At 38.0% G+C, this 27,026-nt stretch overlaps 1 protein-coding gene across 5 annotated transcripts in view; it reads right to left on the minus strand.

The window, feature by feature from the left end:
- wnk2 (WNK lysine deficient protein kinase 2) overlaps window positions 1-27,026 on the minus strand; it is a 191,645-nt gene that overhangs the window by 99,226 nt on the left and 65,393 nt on the right. For all 5 annotated transcript variants that reach the window (XM_073072185.1, XM_073072187.1, XM_073072186.1 and 2 more), the window contains exons 5-7: window positions 12,494-12,582; window positions 9,107-9,326; window positions 7,249-7,522 (exon numbers count right to left, since the gene is read on the minus strand). In XM_073072185.1, coding sequence (XP_072928286.1) covers window positions 7,249-7,522; window positions 9,107-9,326; window positions 12,494-12,582 — 583 coding nt within the window. The remainder of the gene's footprint in view (window positions 1-7,248; window positions 7,523-9,106; window positions 9,327-12,493; window positions 12,583-27,026) is intronic.

Below are 27,026 nucleotides of genomic sequence, written 5' to 3' on the forward strand. Positions count from 1 at the left end.
TACCAAGTGAACTGAAATGTATCATATGTAGGCTTCTCTTCAAATCACAATACTCTGACATGAAAATATTTTATCACTCCTTCCTTGTTGCCGTGTCTAAAGTCTAGAATTCCCTATCAATTAATAGGGACTTGAGGGGCAGCATTTTCTGTACAGGGTCATGGGATCCTCTGTAGAAAAAGCTGTCAGGGGAAGTGGTAGACCAGAGGGTATAATTACAAATTTCAAAAGACATCTGGACAGGTTTAGAGGGATATAGACTAAAAGAAGGCAAATGGAACTAACTCAGAAAGACATCTTTCATTAGCATGGATGAGTTGGGCTGAAGAGCCCCCTGCTTCTGTGTTGTATACTTATGACAATAATGTGGGAATTCCTTCCGCAGAAGGACCGAAATACAACGTAAATAACTTTCAGGTATATCATGTCGCAACTGTGTATTTTGAGATCTGCGGAAGGAGCATGTAAAGGGAATGCAACCATACTGCTTTGTTGGAAGGTATAAGAGTGGAGGGTTGGTGAATTGAAGATCGATGGCAAGAAGTCCTAAACTTATGTGGCTCAGAAGTTTATGCAGTGTACCCGCATAATAATCAGAGCAATGTTTGAAGAATTCCTAAATATTTTAACAATGTTATATATGCATTTTTCCATTGTCTCTACTCAGAAGAGAAACTGGATAGCAGAGCCCAAATTTGCCAATGAAATGGAGTTCAACAGTTAAATAATATCCATAACTTCCTATTTGTTTCAAATATTACTTGCACCAACCAGAAAAAAAAAGTGGGGAAAAAAATCAGCAGACAGAGCCTAATGAAATGTAATTACATTTTAAGATCCCCTGCTTGTATATGCAACCTAGTTTCAGAGTTTTATTTCTACAAAGACTTTTGTATGAAAAAGATTACACTGTCTTAAAAAACACACCAGCTAAATGAACACAAACATCTCACAGTTGAAAGAGATCTATTAGTCAGATATCCAAGTTTCACTCTTTGATAATCTTGTTTAGGCATTTAATTAAAGGGAATGCAGAAGGGAGAGAAACATTAATCTTCTCAACTGTTTAAATAACATTTGTGGGCTTAACCAAGAATAAATATCATGCTTAATTATAGAAACTGTACTCAGCTTTTCATTAAGTGTGATTTTCGGACTTCCGGTAAGATGGCGATTGTTTAGCTGCTCTGAATTTTTGTTCCGTTACTGTCGCTATCTTTGCACTAAATGTCTCCATTTTTTAAACCTTAGTTAGGAATTTTTTCGGTATCTCTTAATTGCCTATGAACATATCTAACTTACAATGTCTAGCAAGAGTTCTAAATCCGGGAGAAAGGAAGCTACGGCTCTCTCAGACGAGACCCTGGCTGCGCTCGGAAAGCTCCAAGACGAAATTTTAAAGGAATTTAAAACCGCTTTCAAACAGTTGGAAGACAAACTGGATCGGATCAACGATAAAGTGGACAAGCATGCCGAACACCTATCTCGCATCAATTCGACTTCTGAAGATTTAGAAAGTCGTGTTCGATACTTGGAGACTCTCTGTTCCAGCTTAGAGGAAAAATGTAACAAACTCCTTTCCAAAATGGTGGATCTCGAAAATCGCAGCAGAAGCTGCAATCTTAGAATTCTTGGATTGCCAGAGGCGACCGAACATGGACCAACCGTGAAGTTTTTCGCCAAGTTTCTCTGTGAGATATTCGGGAAAGATTTGTTTCCGAACCCGCCTGAGCTTGAACGGGCACACAGAGTCTACGTTCCCCCCGGAATTCTGGGCTCCCGTCCGCGACCAGTAATCATGTGCTTCCATCAATACCAGGTAAAACACAGTCTGATTGTAGAGGCACGTCGCAGGGGGTCTTTTACTTTCCAGGATATAACCATTCGCTTTGTGGAAGATTTTGCACCCCAGACCTTAAAGATGCGCGCTGAGTTTAAAGGTGCAATGAAAGTGCTTTTTGAACATGACTTCAAACCCTCTCTTCGTACTCCTGCCGATCTACGAATCAAGCTTAATACTGGAAAATACAAGTGGTTCAAATCAGTGAAGGAAGCTGAAGCATTTGTGGCAAGTCTTCCGGCTATCCAGTCATCTTCGGAATCTGATCGGACCTCCTAAAATGGTGGATAAGTACTCCTCGTAGTAAAATTACTTTTTCTGGACTCAGACTTTACTTGAATCACTCAGACATTATTCATTGAAACTCTTAAGGGCTGTTGACAATCTCTCCCGGGATTTGGTGTGTGTGTAATCTACTTTTATTCTTGTATAATTTTATCTACAGAGTTCTACAACTGACTCTAACTTGTTTTGGAGGTTCGAAGTCTTTAGTGAAGGCCTCCCTGTTTGTTGGTTCACAGTTTAATTGCTGATTTATTTTTCCTTTTTCAAAAAAAATTTATTTATTTATTTATTTATTTTCTTCACCCCTTTTTTCTAATCTCTGAATTTTTTTCTCTCCTCTCTGTAAATGGTTGATAAATACTCATCTTGAATTTATAATTTTCCCCTTCCTCTCCTTTTTTTAAAACTTTTTTTTCCCTTTCTCTTACTTTATTCTTCTATAATTTTTCGCAGGTAGGTTAGTTTTGGTTTTCTTCCGATTTTCTCTGTATTAAGTTTCATACTTCTGCAGGTGTTCTAATCTGTAGTTATGTTTTCTAGTGCATAAACTAGTTACTATTTGCTATAGTATTTATACGGAACTGTTGTTAATGACACAGATCTGGAAGTTGTATTTGGGTTAATTTTTTTGGTAGAGCTAGCTACTTGTTTTGGTAGCCGTCTAGTTTTGGGTTGTGTGGATGGGGTGGGTTTTCCAGTTCCAACATCACTCACTGTATTTATTGTTTCTCTTTATTGCTCAGGACATGTATATGTTTTGATTTTACGAATCTATGTTTACGTCTCTGCTCCCAGACTGCTATTGTACTGCTTGACTTTTTATATGCATTAGTAATTGATAATGGCTAGTGCACTTAAATTCGTGAGCTGGAATGTAAAGGGATTGAATCACCCTGTTAAAAGGAGGAAGGTATTCTCACATATCAAACTCAAAGCTGACATTGCTTTCCTTCAAGAAACTCATATTCGTTGTTTTGATAACTGCCGGCTTCTGTCAAAGTGGGCGGGTCAGCATTTTCATTCATCCTTTGCCGCTAAAGCTAGGGGAGTCTCCATTCTTATTAACTCAAATATTCCTTTTGAACTCCATAATAAAATATCTGATACAAATGGCCATTTTATTATTGTTTCTGGTAAACTATATAACACCAAAGTTGCACTAGCAAACCTGTATGCCCCCAACTTTGATGATGTTAACTTTTTTGAACGGTTTTTTTCCTCACTACCAGACTTAAACTCATACTCTCTTATATTGGGTGGTGACTTCAACTGCTGGTTGGATCCTAAACTGGATCGATCATCCTCTGTTACCAGATCACCTTCTAAATCTGCCTTAGCTATCCAATCGTTTCTCTCCAATTTTGGTATCTCTGATATATGGAGATAATCTCTCCATCCTGATATCTCTGATATATGGAGATAATCTCTCCATCCTACGGAGAGAGATTATTCTTTTTTCTCACATGTTCACCATATCTTCACTAGAATTGACTATTTCTTACTCGATAACCAACTTATCCCATTTGCCCACTCTTGTGACTATCAGAGTATACTGATTTCTGACCATGCCCCAATTACCCTCTCTCTGAACTTTCCTGGTCTCCCTCAGAGGAATAAACACTGGCGGTTTGATTCAACTTTATTATCGGATGATGATTTTGTAAAATTTATTAAGGATCAGATAACCTTTTATTTTAACACTAATACATCCCCTGAAGTGCCATCCCAGATTGTCTGGGATGCCATGAAAGCTTATTTGACCCCTCAGATATTCTCCTACACAGCAAATCTCAACAGAAGATCCCGTGCAGATCGATCAGACCTCATTAACCAGATTAAAGATTTGGATCAAATATGTGCCCAAACTAAGAACCCTGAATTATACAAGAAGCACGTTGAACTCCAAACTAAATTTAACCTTCTGTCCACTCAACCTGTCGAACGCCAACTTCTCGAAAGCAAGAGTCGCTTTTACATTCATGGGATAAGTCTGGTAAATTCCTAGCCAATCAGCTGAGGCGTTCCAAAGCCAAACAACATATTACAAAGATCCGGAAGGAGAATGGAGACTTTACATCGGATCATTTAGAAATTAATGACGCATTTAAAAATTTTTATTCTCTGCTTTATTCCTCTGAATCTCTAAATGACAGTATCTCTGTTGATCAATTTTTACAGAATCTGAATATCCCCTCACTTTCACCTGATTTCAAAGCCAAACTCAATGCGCCTATATCATTAGAAGAAATATCTTTTGCAATTTCTGCACTGTCCTCAGGGAAATCTCCTGGACCTGATAGGTTCCCTGTAGAATTTTATAAATCATTCTCTTCACTTCTTTCTCCTCAGTTACTTTCAGTATTATCTGACTCGTTTAATTACGGCAAATTGCCACCCTCTTTCAATGAGGCATCTATTATTATTCTTTTAAAAAAGGGCAAAGACCCAACAGAGTGTTCCTCGTACAGGCCGATCTCTCTGCTCAATGTTGATGTAAAGATCTTAGCTAAAGTGTTGGCTCATAGATTAGAAACCGTTATTCCCTCCATTATCTCTGATGACCAAACAGGCTTTATTAAAAACCGTCTCCTTTTTTTTAACATTCGGCATCTATTTAATATCTTATACTCAGCTCCAACTGGGACTCCTGAATGTGTTATTTCCCTCGATGCGGAGAAAGCATTTGATCGTATAGAGTGGAACTACCTTTTTGCAGTCTTAGAAAATTTTGACCTCGGCCAAAGTTTCATCTCTTGGATCCAATTGCTGTACCTGTGCCCTACTGCTTCTGTTTTAACTAATTTTCAGAAATCCCAAGTATTTAATCTCAAACGTGGCACCCGTCAGGGATGCCCCTTAAGTCCCTTTCTCTTTGATTTGGCTATAGAACCTCTGGCGATAGCATTTCGAAACTGTCCTGAATTGACCGGGATTTGGAGAGGGGGTGTTGAGCATAAAGTTTCTCTCTATGCTGATGACTTATTACTCTTTCTCTCAAATCCGTCTACATCCTTACTTCTAATGTTTTCACTTCTTGACCAGTTTAGCCAGATCTCTGGCTATAAACTCAATTTACATAAGAGTGAACTTTTCCCAATTAATAAAGAAGCACAACTAATATTTCGTGATCTCCCTTTTAAAATAGTCCATAATCAATCTACTAATCTTGGAATTGCAGTCACAAGGAAGTTTAAAGATCTCTTTCATGAAAACTTTGTCAATCTTTCATATGCTATAAAACAGAGTCTGGTACAATGGTCACCTCTATCTATGTCTTTGGTAGGTCGTATTAATGTTGTTAAAATGTATGTTCTCCCCAAATTTTTATACTTATTTCAATCTATCCCAATTTTTATTCCTAAATCTTTTTTTGATTCCTTAGACTCTATTATTTTGTCATATCTGTAGCAGAATAAGCGCTCTAGAATTAATAAAATCCACCTCCAAAAATCTAAAAAAGAGGGTATGGCTTTACCTAACTTTCGCTTATATTATTGGGCAGCTAATATATGTTGTGCTACCTTCTGGTCTTTCTTCCACGGCCAACCCGAGTGCCCTAACTGGGTGGCAATGGAGTTGAGCTCCACTAAAGAATTATCTATCTCTGCACTTCTTGGCTCTGCACTCCCTAGTAGTCTGCCCAGATCAATAGCTAATCCTCTTGTTAGACACACTTTGCGTATATGGGCTCAGTTCAGGAAATGCTATGGTTTCCAGGGGTTTTCCGTTTCTAGCCCTGTCGCACATAATCACCTTTTTTTACCTACTACGTACGATTCAGCATTCCATGTTTGGTACAGGAAGGGCATTAGACATTTTGAAGATCTTTTCATTGATAATTGCTTCGCTTCTTTTCAGCAGCTCTCTGTTAAGTTCAACCTGCCTAACGCTCATTTTTTCAGATATCTCCAAATCCGACACTTTATTGCTCCTTTAATTCCTAACTTTCCTGAAATGCCTGCGAAAAATGCTATGGACCTATTTCTTTCCATTAATCCACTAGGTAAAGGTTTAATATCAATTATCCGAGATAAACTAGCAGCCTTACGACGGGCCCCTGTGGATAAAATTAAAATGGCCTGGGAGCAGGATTTAAATATCTCCTTATCCGAGGAGAGCTGGGACTCAGTTCTCAAATCGGTTAACTCAACCTCTCTTTGTGCTCGCCATTGCCTTTTACAGTTTAAGATTGTTCATAGAGCCCATATGTCTAAATCTAAACTATCTCGATTATACCCTGGCATTAGTCCGCTCTGTGATAAATGCAAGAGGGGCGTGGCCTCTCTCATCCATATGTACTGGTTCTGTCCTAGCTTGGAGAAATTCTGGAAAGATGTCTTCACTACATTATTGGGTATTCTGAATCAGCACCTAGAACCAAACCCCTTAATTGCTCTGTTCGGTTTTTGGGGCGAGACAGATTTATGTCTGGGTCCGACCAAATGCCGAATACTATCCTTTGCCTCTCTCCTGGCGAGACGCTTGATCCTCCTTAGATGGAGAGATGTTGCCCCGCCCACTCATGCGCAATGGCTTAACGACATTATGGCCTGCTTGGACCTCGAAAAAATTCATTATTCAGTTCTTAATTCGGAACTAAAGTTCTATAAGGTCTGGGGACCTTTTATCGAGTACTTTCATAACCTTCCTCTTGACTAGGGTTTTTTTTTCTTTTTTTTCCTTCTTTTCGGTCCCTTGCTTTCAGCTCCCTTTTTTTTCTGGTAGTAGGCATTATTATCCTCTGTTGCTAAGTGTATTCACAGTCTGGGAGTTTGACTGTCCTGACTTATACTCTCTATATTGTGCTGTGGTCGGTCTGGAGTTGTTGTTGTTTGTTTCTTGTGTTGTGGAGCTTGGGGAGGGCACTAAGCTTACTTGTCTTTAATTTAGGTGCTTTTTTGTTAAATTCTCTTCCTTTGTAGCATATTGTTATTGTATGCTTAATTTTGCACTGTATTAATGCTCCTCATTGGGATTTGGGGTTTTTAATTTGTAAAATGTTTTGAAAAACTAATTTAAAAAAATTTTTTTTGAAGTGTGATTTTCCTAATTATTTTCATCTCAGACAAAAAAAACCTTAACTGAATCCATGCTCAAATTTACCATCACATAACCTCACTTACACATCATAGATGTAATACTGTTCAGCAGACTTGGACACACATGTTGGTCAGCTTCAGGTTCTTCCAGTTCTGAGGGGATATGTTGACCTTGATGGGGGGTGTCAATAACTTGATGAAAACAGTTCTTTTTGTCCCTGTTCTTCTTTTCTCTTTGTGCATTAGCCTCATTTACTTGCTGACTCCTTTCTCTTCTCCACTTAATTAAGGCTACTCTGTCCCGTATTGACTTGGCAACAATCTTAGAATCACATTCTTGAAAGAATCCAGAGTCAATCTGCAAACAGAATGTCATGATTGTATTAAATGTTGGAATGTATACAAATTAATTCTCAACTCCAAGTTTGATGGGACAATATTCATTTATTTAAATTTTTTTTAATAAAAAATCATTGTTCCTACAGATTCCAAACAAATATAAAAAAAAAACACAAGCTGCTAGAATAACTCAGCAGGTCAGGCAAGGCAACTGGTTATTTCAGTATTATGCGCCAACCGTATCTGGCTGCTCACATTAAATTGAGAATCTTCCCAAAGTATTATTACAGAAATGTGAATCTATTCACTCATTTGTTACCCACAGCAGGTTAATCTTGATGTGTAATTTCCGGCAGATACTTATCATTAAGCACTTTAAATGGTATTTTTAAAATCAAATAGCTGTTCTACAAATTTGTGATAAATTTCCTCTCAAGGGTAAAAGTAGCGAAGGAAGATGAGATGGGGATCTCTCTAAAATATTTAAAGCATTAAGCGTTTTCTCAACATTATGCAAAGAACCATAGAAAGAGAGCACAAATTTAAACTAATTCCACCAACCTCCTTATGCCCACAGCAGTGCAAGTATAAGCAAGGCTAAGGAAACTTGACATCAAAAGAAGTTATTGGCTTAAAAAAAAAGCACCCTTTACATCATCCAGTCGACAAGAGCATCTCCTCTGATTATACAGATTTCCTCCTCCATGTTCCTTTTAAATAAATGGCAATTTCCCCAGGACTCCCATACCCCACCCCCAGGACCTTTTTGTTTCATGCTCTTATTACTCATGCCAAATTTTGTTTTCCCCCAACATGAGAGTTCAACAATAGATTATAATGAAGTCCCACCATTCAGCTAAATATAATTTGCTATCATCTTCTTAGACTCAACAAATCAAAATGGCAAATGTGTTATACATCACAGAACCAATTGGGGAAATGGCTACTTTAGACCTGCAATTTGGACTCAATATAATAGTTTAGATTCAGCTTATGATTAACCACAAACTAGTTTTGAAGTTAAAGACAATTACATCCCATCAGGAGCAAGGGGGCTTCTGTAGATTAGAAAATCAGAAAAAATGGGAAATATTTGAAAGGAATCATTCATATTTCTCACCCAATGTATATTCAATTGAAACATAAAAAACATCCAACAGCAAAGTGGATGCTTTGACAAACTTAGTCATGAAGCATTGCCAAGAGTCAAACGAATTTCAACAAAGATGAATAGATAACCAAATCAGACAACAGAACAGACAAAACTGACAAAGAAAAACACATAATAGTGGGGAACAAACAGTCCAATGATGGGAATACAGTTATTGGTTTAGATATTGCTCACCCAGAACTGATATTAAATACCTTCTCATCCCAACACTTTCACTTAGATACAAAGTTAATCAGCTTCAGAAGGTAATTATTCTCACCCATATTACATTGACACAGGTGATGGGATATATTGCAAAACAGAAGCAACATTGCAAAATAATCCAAATATTGATAAATACATTTGGATATTAATGTGTTGTGCCATCATACAAATTAAAATTAGGTTTCCAATTTCTAAGACAACTTTGTTTTGTGATAAAATGATACTCACCATTTCTTGTGCAACATCGTCAGGATTTTCTTTATTCAAGTCAAAACTAAACTCAATTGCACCATTATCTTTGGGCTTGCCTTTCAGCTTCTTAGGATCATCAACCCAGAGTCTCATTGCAATTGAATTTTTTGTACCATCATCTTCTTCAGCAAGTTCAACCCTTACCCCAGTGTCCTCCGCAAAAAAGGCATGATTTAAAAGATCTTTTATAGAATATCTGGAAAACAATTCCATACTCAATTATTCAATATAGGTAAATTCCTGTGCTGGGCACAATCTGACATCTTGGCCTAAATTCCAGCTACAGGTGCATCAGTTTTGGGAATATTTACCCATATCAACCTCATTTTATTCAATCATTGGCATGAACCAGCAGATTTGGGCAATAATTTAGAACACAACATTTTAAATTCTACTTAAGATATGCTTATACTGAAGAACATCAGTTTGACATACACAGCTAGAAATAGACCTATCCAAAAAACAACCGTTTAACAGCCAGTTTATCACTTGTTTAACAACCAAATGAGGAACGCCTTTGATTATTTTAGTATACTATAGGTATTCTCTCTGTTTAGAAAGCAACATTTTAAAGCTTTTAAGCTATCAGTGTCATTTACATCCAAAAGAACTAGCTTAATCCTTCAAGGCCTACATTTTGCATAAATGTGAGCGGCCAATGATAATCATTTACTCTGTAGATGTACTGTAGGTAGCCTTCTGGGTTTCTAGTACAAGTTAAATCAAAATCGGAAATTATCTACATTGAACTTGCATTTTGGGAAGTCAAACTGAAGTTCAAGTATATTTATTATCAAAGTACAAATATATCACTATACACTATCCTGAGATTCATTTTCTTGCAGACATTCACGACAGGACAGAGAAATACAATAGAATCAATGAAAAACCATAGTAAGACCAACTAAGGTTGGTGGTGTTGTAGACAGTGTAGAGGATTGTCGAAGATTGCAGAGAGACATTGATAGGATGCAGAAGTGGGCTGAGCAGTGGCAGATGGAGTTCAACCCAGAGAAGTGTGAGGTGGTACACTTTGGAAGGACAAACTCCAAGGTAGAGTACAAAGTAAATGGCAGGATACTTAGTAGTGTGGAAGAGCAAAGGGATCTGGGGGTACATGTCCACAGATCCCTGAAAGTTGCCTCACAGGTAGATAGGGTAGTTAAGAAAGCTTATGGGGTGTTAGCTTTCATAAGTTGAGGGATAGAGTTTAAGAGTCGCGATGTAATGATGCAGCTCTATAAAACTCTGGTTAGGCCACACTTGGGACTACTGTGTCCAGTTCTGGTTGCCTCACTATAGGAAGGATGTGGAAGCATTGGAAAGGATACAGAGGAGATTTACCAGGATGCTGCCTGGTTTAGAGAGTATGGATTATGATCAGAGATTAAGGGAGCTAGGGCTTTACTTTTTGGAGAGGAGGAGGATGAGAGGAGACATGATAGAGGTGTACAAGATATTAAGAGGAATAGACAGAGTAGACAGCCAGTGCCTCTTCCCCAGGGCACCACTGCTCAGTACAAGAGGACATGGCTTTAAGTTAAGGAGAGGGAAATTCAAGGGGGATATTAGAGGAAGGTTTTTCACTCAGAGAGTGATTGGTGCGTGGAATGCACTGCCTGAGTCAGTGGTGGAGGCAGACACACTGGTGAGGTTTAAGAGACTACTAGACAGGTATATGGAGGAATCTAAGGTGGAAGGTATGTATGTGAATCTAAGTATGTGAGGCAGGGTTTGAGGGTCAGCACAACATTGTGGGCCGAAGGGCCTGTGATGTGCTGTATTGTTCTATGTTCTGGTCAGCACACTATAGGAAGGATATGTTTGTGCTGGTTGAGTGCAAAAGCATGTTAGTTGATGTTAGAACATGGAACAGTACTACACAGTGCAGGCCTTTTGGCCCACAATACTGTGCTGATCTACATAAACTTACTCTAGAATCAATCTAACCAAACCCTCCCTACGGAGCCTATACCTGTAATCCTTCATTTTCCTTACATCAATTTGCTTGTCTAAGAGTCTTTTGAACATCCCCAATGTTTCAGCTTCTATCACCATCCCCAGCAATGTGTTTCAGGTACTAACTCTCTTTGAAAAAAAACTACCTCAAATATCTCCGAATAAAACTCATCTGAAGGAGGATGAGAGGTGACCTGATAGAGGTGTATAAGATAATGAGAGGCATTGATCATGTGGATAGTCAGAGGCTTTTTCCCCAGGGCTGAAATGGTTGCCACAAGAGGACACAGGTTTAAGGTTCTGGGGAGTAGGTATAGAGGAGATGTCAGGGGTAAGTGTTTTACTCAGAATGGTGAATGCGTGGAATGGGCTGCCAGCAACGGTGGTGGAGGCGGATACGATAGGGTCTTTTAAGAGGCTTTTAGATAAGTACATGCAGCTTAGTAAAATAGAGGGCTATAGGTAAGCCTAGTAATTTCTAAGGTAGGGACATGTTTGGCACAAATTTGTGGGCCAAAGGGCCCGTATTGTGCAGTAGGTTTTCTATGTTTAAGACTGACAAACAACCAATATGCAAAAGACAAACAATGCACATACAAAACAAAAATAATAAGTCAACAAATAAGTGAGGTGACATGAGGTGTAGAGTCCTTGAAAGTGAATGCACAGCTTGGGCTAGGCAGGGCTTATACCATGGTGAATAAGTTGTTGTTGAACAAAGGGATCTTGGAGTACAAGTACTTAGCTCACTGAAAGCAGCACCACAGTTAGACAAGGTGGTGAAGAAAGTACTTGGTATGCTAGCATTCATCAGTCAGGGTGCTGAGTATAGTATTTGGGACATTATGTTGCAGTTGTACAAGACATTGGTGACACTGCTTTGGTCACCCATCATATGAAAAACATCATTAAATTGGAAAGAGTGTAGAGACTATGAACGCAAGAGATTCTGCAGAGGCTGGAAATCCAGCGCAACACATAAAATGCTGGAGGAACTCAACAGATTAAGCAGCATCTATGGAAATAAATAAACAATCAATCAATGTTTCATGCAATAACCCATCAACAGGTATGGTACGAAAATAAACCACTTAACTAAACTTAATACATATACAAATAACTAAACAATTAACAAATGACTAGGATGAAATCTGAATTTGTCAAACCAGGTTTTTAAAAAAAAATACATACAAACGATTAGTCCTAAAAATCCATGATGCACTGCACCTTTGTATCTGGAATACAATATAGTGTTCTTTAATAACAAAAAGAAAATAAGTACACTTTGTAAGCTAAATCAAGGACTTGCTGATAACCAGCTGAAGAACATTTATTGCAAAGGACTCAATAATCAATTATCATTTCTAGGAAACAATACACTCTTGTCCTGATTTTGTTACAAACCTTTCTTCTTTATTTTGGCAGATGCATTCTCCAATGATCTCTTTTATTTCTGGGTCTGTAACTTTGCCAAAACTCGCTGGTTTTACTCCCTAAAAATTTAGAACACAAAGTTTAACCAACTTAGAGACTTTAATTGTACTGGCTTGTGGAAATGATATTTAAAGCTTTTAAGATTACTACCCAAGATTAGTACAAATTTCAAAAAGCAGACATTCAAAACTGTGGATCCCTTATAATTTTCTGGATTTCCAAATTGCATTCAACTCATTTTTAATATCATTAACAATTCACTGAAGTTTTTCTAAAATGCATTTATTTTTATTTATTGATCTCATAAACTACATGAAACTTCAGAAGGACGTTTGGTTAACTGTAAGTGTTGAATAAACATCTACTCCAGAATCTGTTTCACCCATGTGCACTACATTGTTTTCTTGGAAAATGTAACAGCTACAAAAGTCCTGGAGCCCTTTGCTACCTTGCGGCATCCTTTGACTACGTTGCTCAATAGGAACGTGTCTCAGGGATGATCCTGCTTTTGTTTGCCTTTGAAGAAGAGTACCAAAGACTCATGGCTTTGCACAATATTAAAAATGGACAAGTCTTGAGAGTGACCTAGGTTCTTATACAAGGGGATGTGATTGTTCTTTCAAAATCCACCATATCTTATAGTTTACTTGGTGGTACACTAAGTATGTTGAAAGGACACATTATGTTCATTTAATTAACACTTAAGATTTGATGTTAAAACAAGCTTTCAGATCAATTTTTATTTTGGGGGGTTTTATTGATACCAATTCTTCATCTCTTGATCTAATTTCAATTCATGATTTTTTTTTGTTTGTAAGATAGTTCCTGGAATGTAATACCTTTGTAAATTAAGAGTTGCTTCTATTGAAATTAATATACTCACTGTGAAACTAAATTCATTGCAATAAACAAGCTTCCTTTTTTTAAAACTTGCTTCAGTTCCTATGGAAATGCTGTTCCCCCTCAACAAGAACAACAACTCACAAATTTGCATGCTTTCTGAAACAGTCAAACTAACCATGGCTAGCCTTGAACATATCAGTACTAAGACATATCATGTCCCTTAAGTTTCTCAAAGTCCTGCCACTAAAGTTATGTTTTTTTCCCTGGGTCATTAAACACAAGGGCATATGCTGTTGATTCTCACCAAACCTCTTTGGGTTGAATGTTAACCCTTGAACTATATCATATGATATACATAAACAATATGCTGTTCATGCTGCTGCTGAATGACTGTATTGTTAGATCCAGCTCAAACCAAATCATCACGTTCACTGATGATACAACAGCAGTTGGCATCATCAACAATAAGGATGAGGTGGTGTTCAAATAGGAGGTAAAGTGGCTTGTAATATGGTCTGAGCACAATTTGAATCTCAATGTGGATAAAACTAATTGTGTACTTTAGGAAGGTGCAGGCTGACCACTCCTCACTGCACATAAATGGCTCCTCCGTTAAGAGCACCAAATTGCTGGGAATGGGCATAAATGTGCATAATGGATAATTTCATCTAATCCCTCAACAACACCTCTTTAGTCAAGAAAGCACTTCAGTATCTCCACCTCTTGAAAAGGATCATCCAAGATATTTATCAAGAGTGCTGTATGGAATGCTCTTAACATTGTCACAGATCCTTCCCATCGATCCCACAATCTCTTCAACTTCCTACCATCAGGCAGGTACCGTGTATTAAATCAAGGACATTTAGGAAAGGAAATAGCTTCTTCCCTAGTCTTTAAGACTTCTGAACTTCCTGCCACCACCCAGGTGTCATAACTTACAAAGCACCAGGAATGTTAACATGAGGAAATCTGCAGATGCTGGAAATTCAAGCAATATACACAAAATGCTGGTGGAACGCAGCAGACCAGGCAGCATCTACAGGAAGAAGTACAGTCAAAGTTTCGGGCCGAGACCCTTCGTCAGGACTAACTGAAAGGAAAGATAGTAACAGATTTGAAAGTAGGAGGGGGAGATGCAAAATGATAGGAGAAGACAGGAGGGGGCGGGATGAAGGTAAGAGCTGGAAAGTTGATTGGCAAAAGGGATACACAGCTGGAGAAGGAAGAGGATCATGGGATGGGAGGCCTAGGGAGAAAGAAAGAGGGAGGGGAGCACCAGAGGGAGATGGAGAGCAGGCAAGGGGTGATTGTGAGAAGGGCAGAGGGAGAAAAAAGAGAGAAAAGAAAAAGGGGGGGATAATAAATAAATAAGGGATAGGGTAAGAAGGGGAGGGGGCATTAACGGAAGTTTGAGAAATCAATGTTCACGCCATCAGGTTGGAGGCTACCCAGACGGAATATAAGGTGTTGTTCCTCCAACCTGAGTGTGGCTTCATCTTGACAGTAGAGGCAGCCATGGATAGACATATCAGAATGGGAATGGGACGTGGAATTAATGTTATACTGTTTACTTCTTAACATGTGTTGTAAATGCACCATATGCAAAATGTCAATCTTCTGGAATATGTTTTATTATTTGTTAACTTATTTGTGGCAATATTACTTTGTATGTTGTGTACGAGTTACATGTACCATGTTGTGCACCTTGGAATGGAGGAACACCATTTCATTTACCAGGAAACATGTATACAGCAGGGTGACAAACTTGAATTTGTACTTAGCATTAACATTCAGACAAAATATTCAATTTTGTCAAAAGGCTGCAGCTTGCTTCAATGGGTACTTATATCAATGGTCTATGTAAACAGTAGTCTACTTCCACATAGCTGTCATTCTGGTCACAGCTACACCCAAAAGTTCAAATGCCATTAATTGGTCACCTCCCTATCCTCCAACATCAAGGACTGGTCGTCATTGCAAATACAAACTTTGCAAAACTAGGGCACGTATCTAACAAGTCAACTACATCACAGCAACAACTCTTAGATCAGAAGTTTGTAACTCTAGAGATAGATGCATCAATAGTGCTGTTGGTCTACATCTCAAGATAAAAGTTCTTGCATACTTAGAAGCAAGCTGGAAAAACTAAGTTCAAATACCAATTGCTGTTCCTTTCAGAAAGTAACTCCTGATATTCAACTTGGTTGCATATAAAATGCAGATTTGTAGAAAAACAGATGATATTTGCCTCTATACTTCCCTCAAAATTATTTTGCTTTCCTCATTTCTCCCCTGATAAGTATCATACACATTTTGTTTTTGCATATTCCCTTATCTTCCTTGTCACCTCAGGAGCTTTGCCCCAAAAGAAAATGGGAACCAAAGCATGGATTGGAAACATCATATCCAAAAATTTCACCCACTGTTTCTGTTTCCATGTTGTACCTGTAGAAAACTCATGGGAGACCATGACAAAAGTAGAGTCTAATTCTAATCACCTAATTTTAGTAAGAGTTCTAGGGAGAATGCAGAAATGTTTACTTAGAATGGTTCCATATATTAGGAATTTCGTCTATAAGATTGCACTGGAGAAAATAATATTGCTTTCCTTGTACGTGAGGATCCCAAAAGGATGATACAAGTGTAATTTGTTTAGATTGTGAAGCTGTATCATTTAGAAGAGACTCAATGAACAGGAATCATAGATTTAAATAAGGACATGGAAGACGGAAGAGGAAAAAATAACTGCAGAAATTATGTTTTGAAATTCTAGTAGAAACAAAATCAATATCTTCAAAAAGGAATATGATAGAAACAAACGAGAAAATTTGTAGTTATGGGACACAAGAGTGAATAAATTTCTCTGCTAAGGGCACAGATTTGATGGGCCATTCTGTCTCTAGTCACTTCACAACAATATGATGATTTATGAATAATATATAAAAGAAAAAGCTATTTTGAATTTGTATAGAACAATGATTAATGCTTTGCATTAAATGTTAGTATTTTGGTTTCCATTGAACACCTCAGTTTAAGGTATTAAGAAGTGCATAAAAGAGATGAACTGGATTACTTCTAAGGAAGATTTTCAATTATAGAGATTTAGGCTGCCCTCCTCAGCAAAGAAAATATTTAATATTCCCCCCCCCCCCCAAAGATAAGAATGTTTTGGTAGACTGATAAAGAAATAGCTTTAATAATTATGAACCCTGACATAAAATAAAGAACAAGAGAATTAAATGTAACATGAGGATGCTCCATCCTCCTTCACTCCCCACAGCAAAGAAAAATATTTTATATAAGAGTACAATGCCATTCTGGGAAGTTTAAACTAGATTTGCAGGGGGTTAAGAGCCATAGTGCCAGGACTGTTGTGCAGAGTGCAGAGATGCAAAAAAAATTTTTTAGCCAGAGGGTGGTAAACCTATGGAATTTGTTGCCACGGGCAGTAGTGGAGGCTAGGTCATTGGGTGTATTTAAGGCAGATATTGATAGGTATCTGAGTAGTCAGGGCATCAAAGGTTATGGTGAGAAGGCGGGGGAATGGGACTAAAGGGGAGATTGGATCAGCTCATGATGAAATGGAGGAGCAGACTCAATGGGCCGAATGGCTGACTTCTGCTCCTTTGTCTTATGGACTCAGGGAATGGTTGTGGAGAGATATTAAACCCGCATACAAAGGCAGGAATTTAAAGGTTGAGTGAGCATGGTAGAACTAATTACCTGAGTTGCCTCTATTATAATGCATTAAGTATTGTAGGTTAAGGCAAATGAGCTTAGAGCATGAATTAGCACATGGAATTATGATATCATAGCCATTTGTGACACTCGGTTAAAGGAGGGACAGGACTGGAAGCTCAATGATAGGGTTCTATTGTTTTAGACGTGATAGAGGGGAATGTATTGAAGAGCATTACCCGTCAGGGAAAATGTTACAGCACTGCTCAGACAGGGCAGACAGCAGTGGTGGCAGCGGGGAGGGGTGTGGGTGGGCTCGTTTACTAAGGTTAAATGTGTGGAACTATTACATAAGAAAGGGATGACCACATTAATGGGCTTATATTTATAGACAACTCAAAAATCAGCTGGAATTAGCAGAGCAAATTTATAAAGAGATAGCAGAAAGTTGCAAGAAAAATAAGGTTGTGATAGTAGGTGATTTTAACTTTCCAAATATTGACTGGAACTCTCATACTGTAAAAAGAGTGGATAGGATAGTTTGTCAAATGTGCTCAGCAAAGTTTTGTTAATTCCCAACTAGAGACCATAATACTGAGCCTCCTACTAGGGAATGAGACAGTGCAGGTGATAGAAGTGTTTATAGGGAAACACTGAATCTAGTGATTATAATTCCATTAGTTTCAAGTTGATTATGGAGTAGAATAGTACTGGATCTCAGGTTGACATTGTAAATTGAAGAGAGGCCAACTCTGATGACATCAGAAAGGATCTGGAAGGCGTGGACTGAGAAAGGTTGTTTGCTGGCAAAGGGATGCTTGTTAAGTGGGAGGCTTTCAAAAGTGAAATATTGAGAGAGCAAAGTTTGTGTGGTCCTGTTAGAATAAAAGGCAAGGTGAACAGATTTAGGGAGCCTTGGATTTTGAGGAATATTGGAGCCCTTGTTAAGAAAAAGAAGGTAGCTTACCAAGCATAGGCAGGAAGAAGCAAATGAGGTACTTGAAGATAAGAGAAACAAGGGAATATTTGAGAAAAATCAGGAGGGCTGAAAGGTGGCGCGAGGTTGTTCTGCAGACAAGGTGAAGGAGAACTCCAACAGATACATGAAGACAAAGGAGAAAAGACAAAGAGACAAAATTGGTCCACTTGAAGATCAGTGTGGTCACCTACATATGGAACTGAATAGAGATGAGGGAGATGTTAAGTAGATTTTTGCATCTGTATTTACTCAGGACAAAGTCTATAGAATCAAGGCAGAACAGTAGTGAGGTCATGGACTGTATCCAGATTATGAAGACAAAATGACTGACATCTTGAGGCAAATTAGAATGGATAAATCCCAAGGGCTTGACAAGATATTCCCTCAGACATTGTAGAAGGCTAGTGCAGAAATTGTTGTGGCCCTGGTAGAGAAATTTACAGTATAAATTCCTTAACTATGACTGAGGTGCTGGAGGACTACAGGACAGCTAATATTGTTCTATTCTTCAAGAAAGAATCCACAAATAAGCTAGAAAATTGTAGGCCAGTGAGCCTAACTTAGTAGCGGTAAGTTATTGGAAGGCATTCTAATATTCTGCACTTAGCCTTCTACAAGGTCTAAGGGGATACCTTGTTGGGCCTTGGGGATTTAAAAACCGTAATAAGTAGGTGTAAGTATTTGGATAGACAAGGTCTAATTAGTGGCAGTCAAAATGGCTTTGTATGTGATAGGTTATGTCTAACTAATCTTAGAGACTTTCTAGAGGTTACCAAGAAAGTTGAAGACAACAGTGGACATAATCTACAATGTAGTTCAACATGTACTTTGGCAAGGCCTATGTCAAAGTCCCACATGAGAGCCTATTCTAGAAAGTTCAATCATTTGGAATTCTGGACAAAGTAGTAAATTGGATTCAACATTGGCTTAGATGGAGAAACCTGAGAATGATAGTAGATGGTTGCCTCTCTGTGACAAAAGGCCTATGACTAGAGGTGTGCCACAGGGATCAGAGCTGGGTCTGTTGCTTGTCATCTATATTAATGATTTGGATGATAATGCGATAAACTGGATAAGCAAATTTACAGATGATACCAAGATTGGGGGCATAGTGGACAGCAAGGAAAGCTATCAAGAATCAGCTGGGAAAATGGTAGATGGAATTTAATAATGAGGTGTTGTACTTTCATAGGACTTACACAGTGAATGATAGGGCACTGAGAAGTGTGGCAGAACAGAGTGATCTAAGAACAGTAGTGTCACAGGTACATAAGGATATAAAGAGAACTTTTGGTACATTGGCCTTCATAAATCATAATATTAAGTACAGGAGTTGGGATATTATGTTGAAGTTGTATAAGATATTGGTCAAACCTAACTTGGGAGTATTATTTGCAGTTTGGTCACTTAATTACAGGACAAATATTCATAAGATTGAAAGAGTACAGAGAAAATTTAAAAGGATGTTGCCAGAACTTAAGGACCTAAGTCATAGGGAAAGGCTGAATAGGTTAGGACTTTAGTCCTTGGAGCATAGGGGAATGAGAGGAAATTTAATCAAGGTATACAAAATTATGGAGAGAGTATGTATTGATAGGGTAAATACAAGCAGACTTTTTCCACTGAGATTGGGGTGAGACTAGAACTAGAGTTCGGAGGTTAAAACAATCCTCCACCATCACCCTTTCTCCAAATTTGGATCCAGTTTGCCAAATTTCACTGAACCTCTTAAGCTACAACATATTGGACCAGTTTTCCCTAGAGAATCTTACCGAAGTCCAAGTAAACTACATCTCCTGCTCTGACATCGTCAATACCCTTGGATACCTCATTTAAAATTCAATCAAATTGACCAAGTAAGATCTGCCTTTAAAGAAATGTTGGCCAATACTGATTAGACTCTCTTGTTCCAAATGATTACTAATCCTACTCTTCAGCATTTTCTCCAATAATTACCCTACTACTGGTTAGGCTCACAGGTATACAAACTGCCAAGCATTTTCACCTGCCCTCCAGTCAACAGGAACCTCTTGTGGACAGCGAGAATTTAACAATCTCAGTTAAATCCCAGCATTCTCTTCCCTTACCTCCCACAGCAGTCTGAGATAGATCCTATCCTGCCAAGGGAATTTACTGAATTTTAAGACAGGCCCATGCAATAAGTACCAACTCTTTTTTTGATTGAGACTTATACCAGACTTTCAAGATTACCTTCTCTAAATTTTCCAACTGCAAATTCAATTTCCTTAATAAATACTGATGAAAAGTATTAGAAATGCTCCCATGCTTGCTGATTTCATACACAGCATAGCTGTGGCAAATGGACCTTATCTTTCTATGGTTATTCTTTTGTCCTTAGTATACTTACAAATGTTTTCAGTTTAACCTTGATTCTTTCTTCTAGTGATATTTTATTGTCCTTCTCTGCCTTCCTATCTTCCTTTTTAAGCACCTCCCTACACGACACTCCTGATGGCCTTGATTGTCTTTTAGATCCTTATGTTTCCTTTTTACTGTTTATCCAAACTCCAAAAACCTACAACATTCAAGGTTCTCTGACCTTGTCACCCTTGGTTTTTATCCCAAGAGAAGGTATTGCTATTTTCCCTTTAAATGCTTCCCACTGTATACACCTAGACTTGGAGGTAAATGCACCCAGTCAACCTTAGCCCTCCTGTCTAATGAAACTTGCCTTCCTCAATTTAACAAATTTATGGTCCATCCTTAGCTTTATTAAAAACTACTTTGAGATGTTATGTTATGGTCACTATTTCCAAAGAGAACCCCCACTTACACTCCCATCACAAGGTGAGATTCATTCTGTGAGATCCAGTGGTGCTCCTTCGTTGTTGGTCTATCTACATCCTGTGTCAAAAGGCTTACTTGAATACATTTTAAAACGTCCATCACTTCATAGCCTTTTACATTCAGGCAGTGCAAAAACTGTCCATATGATTTTAAATCAGTTCTGCACAATATATAAAACATTAGATATAATTGATCTAGAACATCCTTCCAAAACTTCAGACTTTTCCCTTGAGTTAATAACAAAACTGCAGTTTTAATATTAAGAACATTCAAGAATCAGTTATGATCAGGTTTATTTTTGCACTCCTGATGGAACACCTTTTGAATAACTTAAATCAGATTTGCTCAACTGTGATTCACACACATATCCAGAATTAAGATTTTAAACACTAATTAACTCTTCTGCTTCATAACAATGACTTTCTCAAATAGGAGAGAGAAAAAAGAAAAAATACATAAAGCAGACATCTAACTCAAGGGAAACTTTAAAATTCAATAATCCTCTTTGCTTTAATGTGCCTTTATTTGAAATTAGTTGATTTAAAATGTGCAATGTTATGGGGGAGAAAATCAAGATTTTGATTTAAAATATTAGTGAAATATACTCTTCCAAAAATGAATTGAATTCTCACTGACCAGCACAAACATTGGATATAAATCCTGACTTCTTAAACACACTTATCATTTGTTTACATTATATTAATTAGTTACACCAATTTTGCGCAAGTAGGTTGTCAAAAATATTGCACAATTATATTAATTTCTTATTTTTTTTTAAATGCTCAAAAATGTAGCACAGTGGTCTTTTTGAATTTGGATGTATTCATTGCTATAGGCATTGTAAATTTGACTTGATAATGAACAGTGAATAATACCCTAATATCACAAGAATAACAATGTTTTGCATTTAGACTGGCATGAACAGCAGATGCTGCCCAACAGAATGGGAAGGGATCCAGGAAAATCAGAAAATATTTCTGCATTTTGTTGCAATGATTTTGAAATTATAATTGAAGCATACAATAAATGAAATGAAATATCTAATTCCCAAATTAATTGGATCTCAACCATTAAACTGTATATAGAACAAATGAATTCTGCATAAATATGCAAATACTTCCCAATATGTAATTGAAAATTTATGAGACAGAATTCCACAATATGCACTCTAGATAGAATATACAATTTTTTTTTCATCCAGACAAAATAATAAACTCAGTGTTTACATTGTCATTCGCTAAATGGAAAAAGCTGTTAAATGATAACTTAGATAAATTTTAAGCTGATGTCATAATATTAAGAATTATTTTTATTTGTATTATTTCTTCCACACAAAATGAATTGGTTACAAATGATAAAAAATATTTTACACATCCCAGCCAAGTAACCTGAAACACTTGCCTCCAATAACATCACAGAATTAAATGGACAGAAATCTACAGCATTCATTATTAGGAATTATTCCGAGCAAAGACTTTTATGGTATAAAATTAATACCAAACATGAATCCTAGCATGACTAATTCAAACCCAAATATTTAAGTCCCCAGCCAGCACCATAAATATTAGTTTCAGACATGCTATTGACTTAGTGGATGATAAACCACCAGATGCTGAACAAAATTAGAGGACACACTAAGGAAACCATGCTGACCTGGACAAAATATTGAATCGGTTGGGCCTTCACAACAAACACCAGAATGCATTTTAAAAAATCCAAACATACATCCAGCACATATGGTCAGATACTGATCAGAATGGATTGAGTAGCCAGGCCTTATGTCTGATCTCTATTACACATGACAAGACCACGCTGGCAGAATTTTGTTTTGCTCCATTAATCCAAAGATGCTACAAAAACACCATTGAAAAAGTAAAATATCTTCTATGTTTAAAATAATTTTTTTTTCTATTTTTATCCCACTTTGATAACTTCCAATGGATTCAGTCTGAAACCAAGTATTTCCTGATCTGGAAAAAAAAAATCAAAAACAGCAGATGCTTAAGATTTGAAATAAATACAGAAAATGCCAGTAGGATTCAGATCAGTCAACCTGACCTTATTTCCTTAAAAAGAATTAAATAAAATCAGTGCAAATTGCTTGGAAATGAACTGCAATCAAAATTCCTGTCTGCTTGTAAATCTAAGCTGCTTATTTTAATACAAGTAGAACTTTTGTCTGTCAGTGCAAATGAATTAGATTACAGGCAGTCCCCAGGTTACGTACGAGTTCCATTCCCAAATCCGTCTTTAAGTCGGATTTGTACGTAAGTCGGAACAAGTACATCCGGTATTATTTAGCATCAGTTCATCAAACGTTTGTCTTAGTATATAGTATATATTTTACCTTTCTATGCATATAAAACACTTAAGAAACGTATGTATTCCAATAATTAAAACACTGTGTTGCTTAGTAATAATTGTAGCTTTCATCGGGGCAGGGCGTTTCACGTGCTCCATTATTCTCACTTTATCTGTTATCCTTTAAAATTATTCTAATCGTTGACTGACTGTAGCCTAACGCTTTTCCAATAACTGATGGTGTTTCACCTCTTTCCAAACGCTTTATTATTTCCACTTTATTTTCAATCATGATCGTTCCCCGTCAACTGAACAAAAACACTGCGGCCGTCAGGTCCCGGGGTCCACCGGGTCCTAAGGACCACCTCACTAAGACAAGCTAAATGGGGCAAGTGGGGGCTGTGCTGAGTTTGGGTATTTGATCCTCCACAATATTCCGCGTGAATATTTAAACTGGAGGTGGCAGTTTGTTTTTTTTACGAGGTTGAGTTGCGAGCTCAATATCAACCCGGCACGGATGGTACGGGAGTCACTGGATCGACATCAACCCCGGCACGGGAGTGCACTGTCACTGGATCGAACCTCCGTTCTCGAGCCCAGCGCTGATCTCACTGCGCCACCATCCCACCGGAACGGGGAGGGGCGGTGTCAGGGTGAATCTTACTGTTATGATCCCAGCCCCCTCCTTTGTGAGAAACGCAAGAGCCCTAGTGAAGGGGGGGGTCAATGACTCAGGAGAGAGAGAGAGAGAGAGACGTGCTGAATACCGCGTTCCACTGGGATGCAGAATAAGGCGACATTGACTATTGTCTCATGGAGACCACGTGTAAAGCCCTCGGGCAAAGTGGGCTGGTTGAGAGAGATTGACACCTGCAACCTGATTGACACCTGCGATCCCGTGAGGAAGTATAAAGGAGGGTCTGGGGGGGGGGGGGGACCCCTTTAGACGCACCAAGGAGACACGATAGCGATCCCGTCGTAGCGGGAAGCTTTTTTGAAGGAATACACATGCGTTAGATTCCGAATCTGGAGTCTGTGGCTGGAATCACGGAAAACCGCTTTTAACTAACAACAGGGAAGCCTGCTCCCCTGATTCCACGGCTTTGCTTCGTAAAGACCCGGGCAAGTGTTCCTTTTCTCACCAATCACTCTCTCTCTCTCTAACACGGGAAACCCAGCGGTTCCCAAAAGGTTGAAGCCTGCAGACTTCTGAATGACTTTTATATTTCCAATGGACAATATATTATCCCCTAGACAACGATAGAGCTTATTTCTGATTGATTATTACTATACCTGCGCTTTAGATTGAGTATTGACGACGTATGTTATCTAAATGTTTGTATTAACCTTACTTTTGTGCCCCTTTATAAATAAAAACGTTTAAAAATGGTACCATCAGACTTCAGCGGACCTCTCTATCTTTGCTGGTAAGTGATTCAGTTACGGGATACGTAACACTTACTAAGAAAAATTTAAGCCAAATACAAAGTTAAACACTCAACACTGTGTCAACAGCAATGACTTAAAATGGCGGACGGTGTCGTGATCAGACTTAAAATGGCAGACAGCGGTCTCCTTCAGTTCGTAAGTACGAGTTGCCCGTAAGTCAGACGTTCGTAACTCGGGGGCTGCCTGTATTACCAGTTTAAACGCAGTTGACGTTGCTTTGAAATCAAGAGCATACCAAATTAATTAATATGGTTAATAATATCAGCTCTTTAATAGGGCATTAAAAACAAATGCAGATGAAAAGAATCCAATTGTGCTTTAAATACAAATGCCATACTGTATTCCACTTTAAATTTTTCTATATCTAGGCTACCTTTAGAAAGTTCCCTTTGGCAGATCACAGTTGTTTAAAAAAAAAGACACACACAAGGTCTAAAACATAAATGTACTAAAAAAGCAGAACTCAAGATAAACTTCTTACTGTACATGGCAGGTCTGACCGATGCAAGTTTTTTTAAAACCTCAAACAGTTAACTTTTGAAAAGTTAAAATGTTCTCAACTTACCTCTATATTTAGTCATATTTAAATTTCACATTTAAAACATTAGTCCAAAATATAAGCTTAATCAAAAAGTTATATAATTAAACCATAAGACATATGAGCAGAATTAGACCATTTAGTCCATCCGGTCTGCTCTGCCACTCCATCATGACTGAACCCAGATCCCACTCAACCCCATACACCTACCTTCTCGCTATACCCTTTGATGCCCTAACTAATCAGAAAACTACTAACTTCCACTTTAAATGCACCTACGGACATGGCCACCACTGCAGTCTGTGGCAGAGCATTCCACAGATTCACTACTCCCTCGCTAAAAATACTTCCTCCTCACCTCTGTTCTAAAAGGTCACCCCCAATTTTGAGGCTGTGCTCTTCAGTTCTGGATACCCCACCATAGGAATTCATAGTATATTTACAATTTTTTAAACTATTTTTCCTTTTTATAAGTAAGGCTACACATACGCACAAAAAGTTCATTTACCTCTCTATAGACTGGTACAAACATTTCAAAATCTAATTAAATTACAGGATATTGCTGTATAGCATTTAAATCCCACAAGGATGCCTCTCCCACCAGAACCAGTGCCAATGTCCCAAAAATATAAATCATTCCTTCTGTAATACACTCACATGCAGATTTTTCTATTTCTATGCCCATTAATACACTGCATGGTGGGGGGGGGGGTGGATTCGGGTCAGCCAGAGGAAATCATCTTGAACCCCTTGAAATCATCACTCACTTAGACATGAACTCCAGTTAATGCCCTTCAGACAATGTCATTGCTTCTATCATGGACCATCATTTTTGCCTGTTTTCCTTCCACCTGACTGAATGTCCACTTAAATTTTGCAACTAATAACTCCCAAGGGAAATTGTTAATTCATCTCTATAAAATACTGCATTGCACAGCATATTGACTACTACAAATGCATACCCAAGCATGTGGGCTCAATTCCAAACCATTTTGTCATGAATCCAAAACTGGAAAGACATTTTGAGATGCATTCATTTTTATATAAAATCTCCAATGCATTTTGCAAATAGTTTGCTTTGACAGAAATCTAGGATGTGCACCTCAAGCCCACAGTTAATGACTACCCATATTGCACAAACAGGCAAATTCCATTAGGAAAAACTAAAAGGTTAAATACCAAATCAAATAAACTTGAGAATAGAACATAAAGTATCAAACTAAATATATTAGATAACAATGAAATGTGTTAGAGGCTTACTAACCTCAAAGCATAACATAGGTTACCTAACTGGCAGAAACTGGATACAAGATGCTTAAAGCCTACAAGCTTAATACAATCTTGAACTAATACAGTATCAATTCACTACTACCACTAGATTTGGACTATGGGATTAATAGATTTGTGGCTAAATTTGTCAATGATACAAAGATAGGCGGAGGAGCAGGTTGTGTCAAGGAAACAGAGAGCCTGCAGAGAGACTTAGATTGTTTAGAGGAATGAGCAAAGTGGCAAATGAAATACAATGTTGGAAAGTGTATGGTCATGCACATTGGTGGAAGAAATAAACGGGCAGACTATTACTTAGATGAGGAGAGAATTCAATATGCAGAGACACAAAGGGACTTGGGAGTCCTTGTGCAGGATACCCTAAAGGTTAACCTCCAGGTTGAGTCAGTGGTGAAAAAGGTGAATGCAATGTCGCCATTCATTTCCAGAGGTATAAAATAGAAGAGCAGGGATGTGATGTTGAGGCACTTGTGAGACCACACTTGGAGTATTAAGTGGAGTTTTGGGGTCATTTTAGAAAGGATATACGGACATCGGAGAGGGTTCAGAGAAGACTCATGAGAACGATTCCAAGAATGAAAGGGTTACTGCATGAGGAACGTCCAGCAGCTCTTGGA

Source organism: Hemitrygon akajei, chromosome 19 (genome assembly GCF_048418815.1).
Source record: "Hemitrygon akajei chromosome 19, sHemAka1.3, whole genome shotgun sequence".
In the NCBI taxonomy this organism is placed as follows: Eukaryota; Metazoa; Chordata; class Chondrichthyes; order Myliobatiformes; family Dasyatidae; genus Hemitrygon; species Hemitrygon akajei.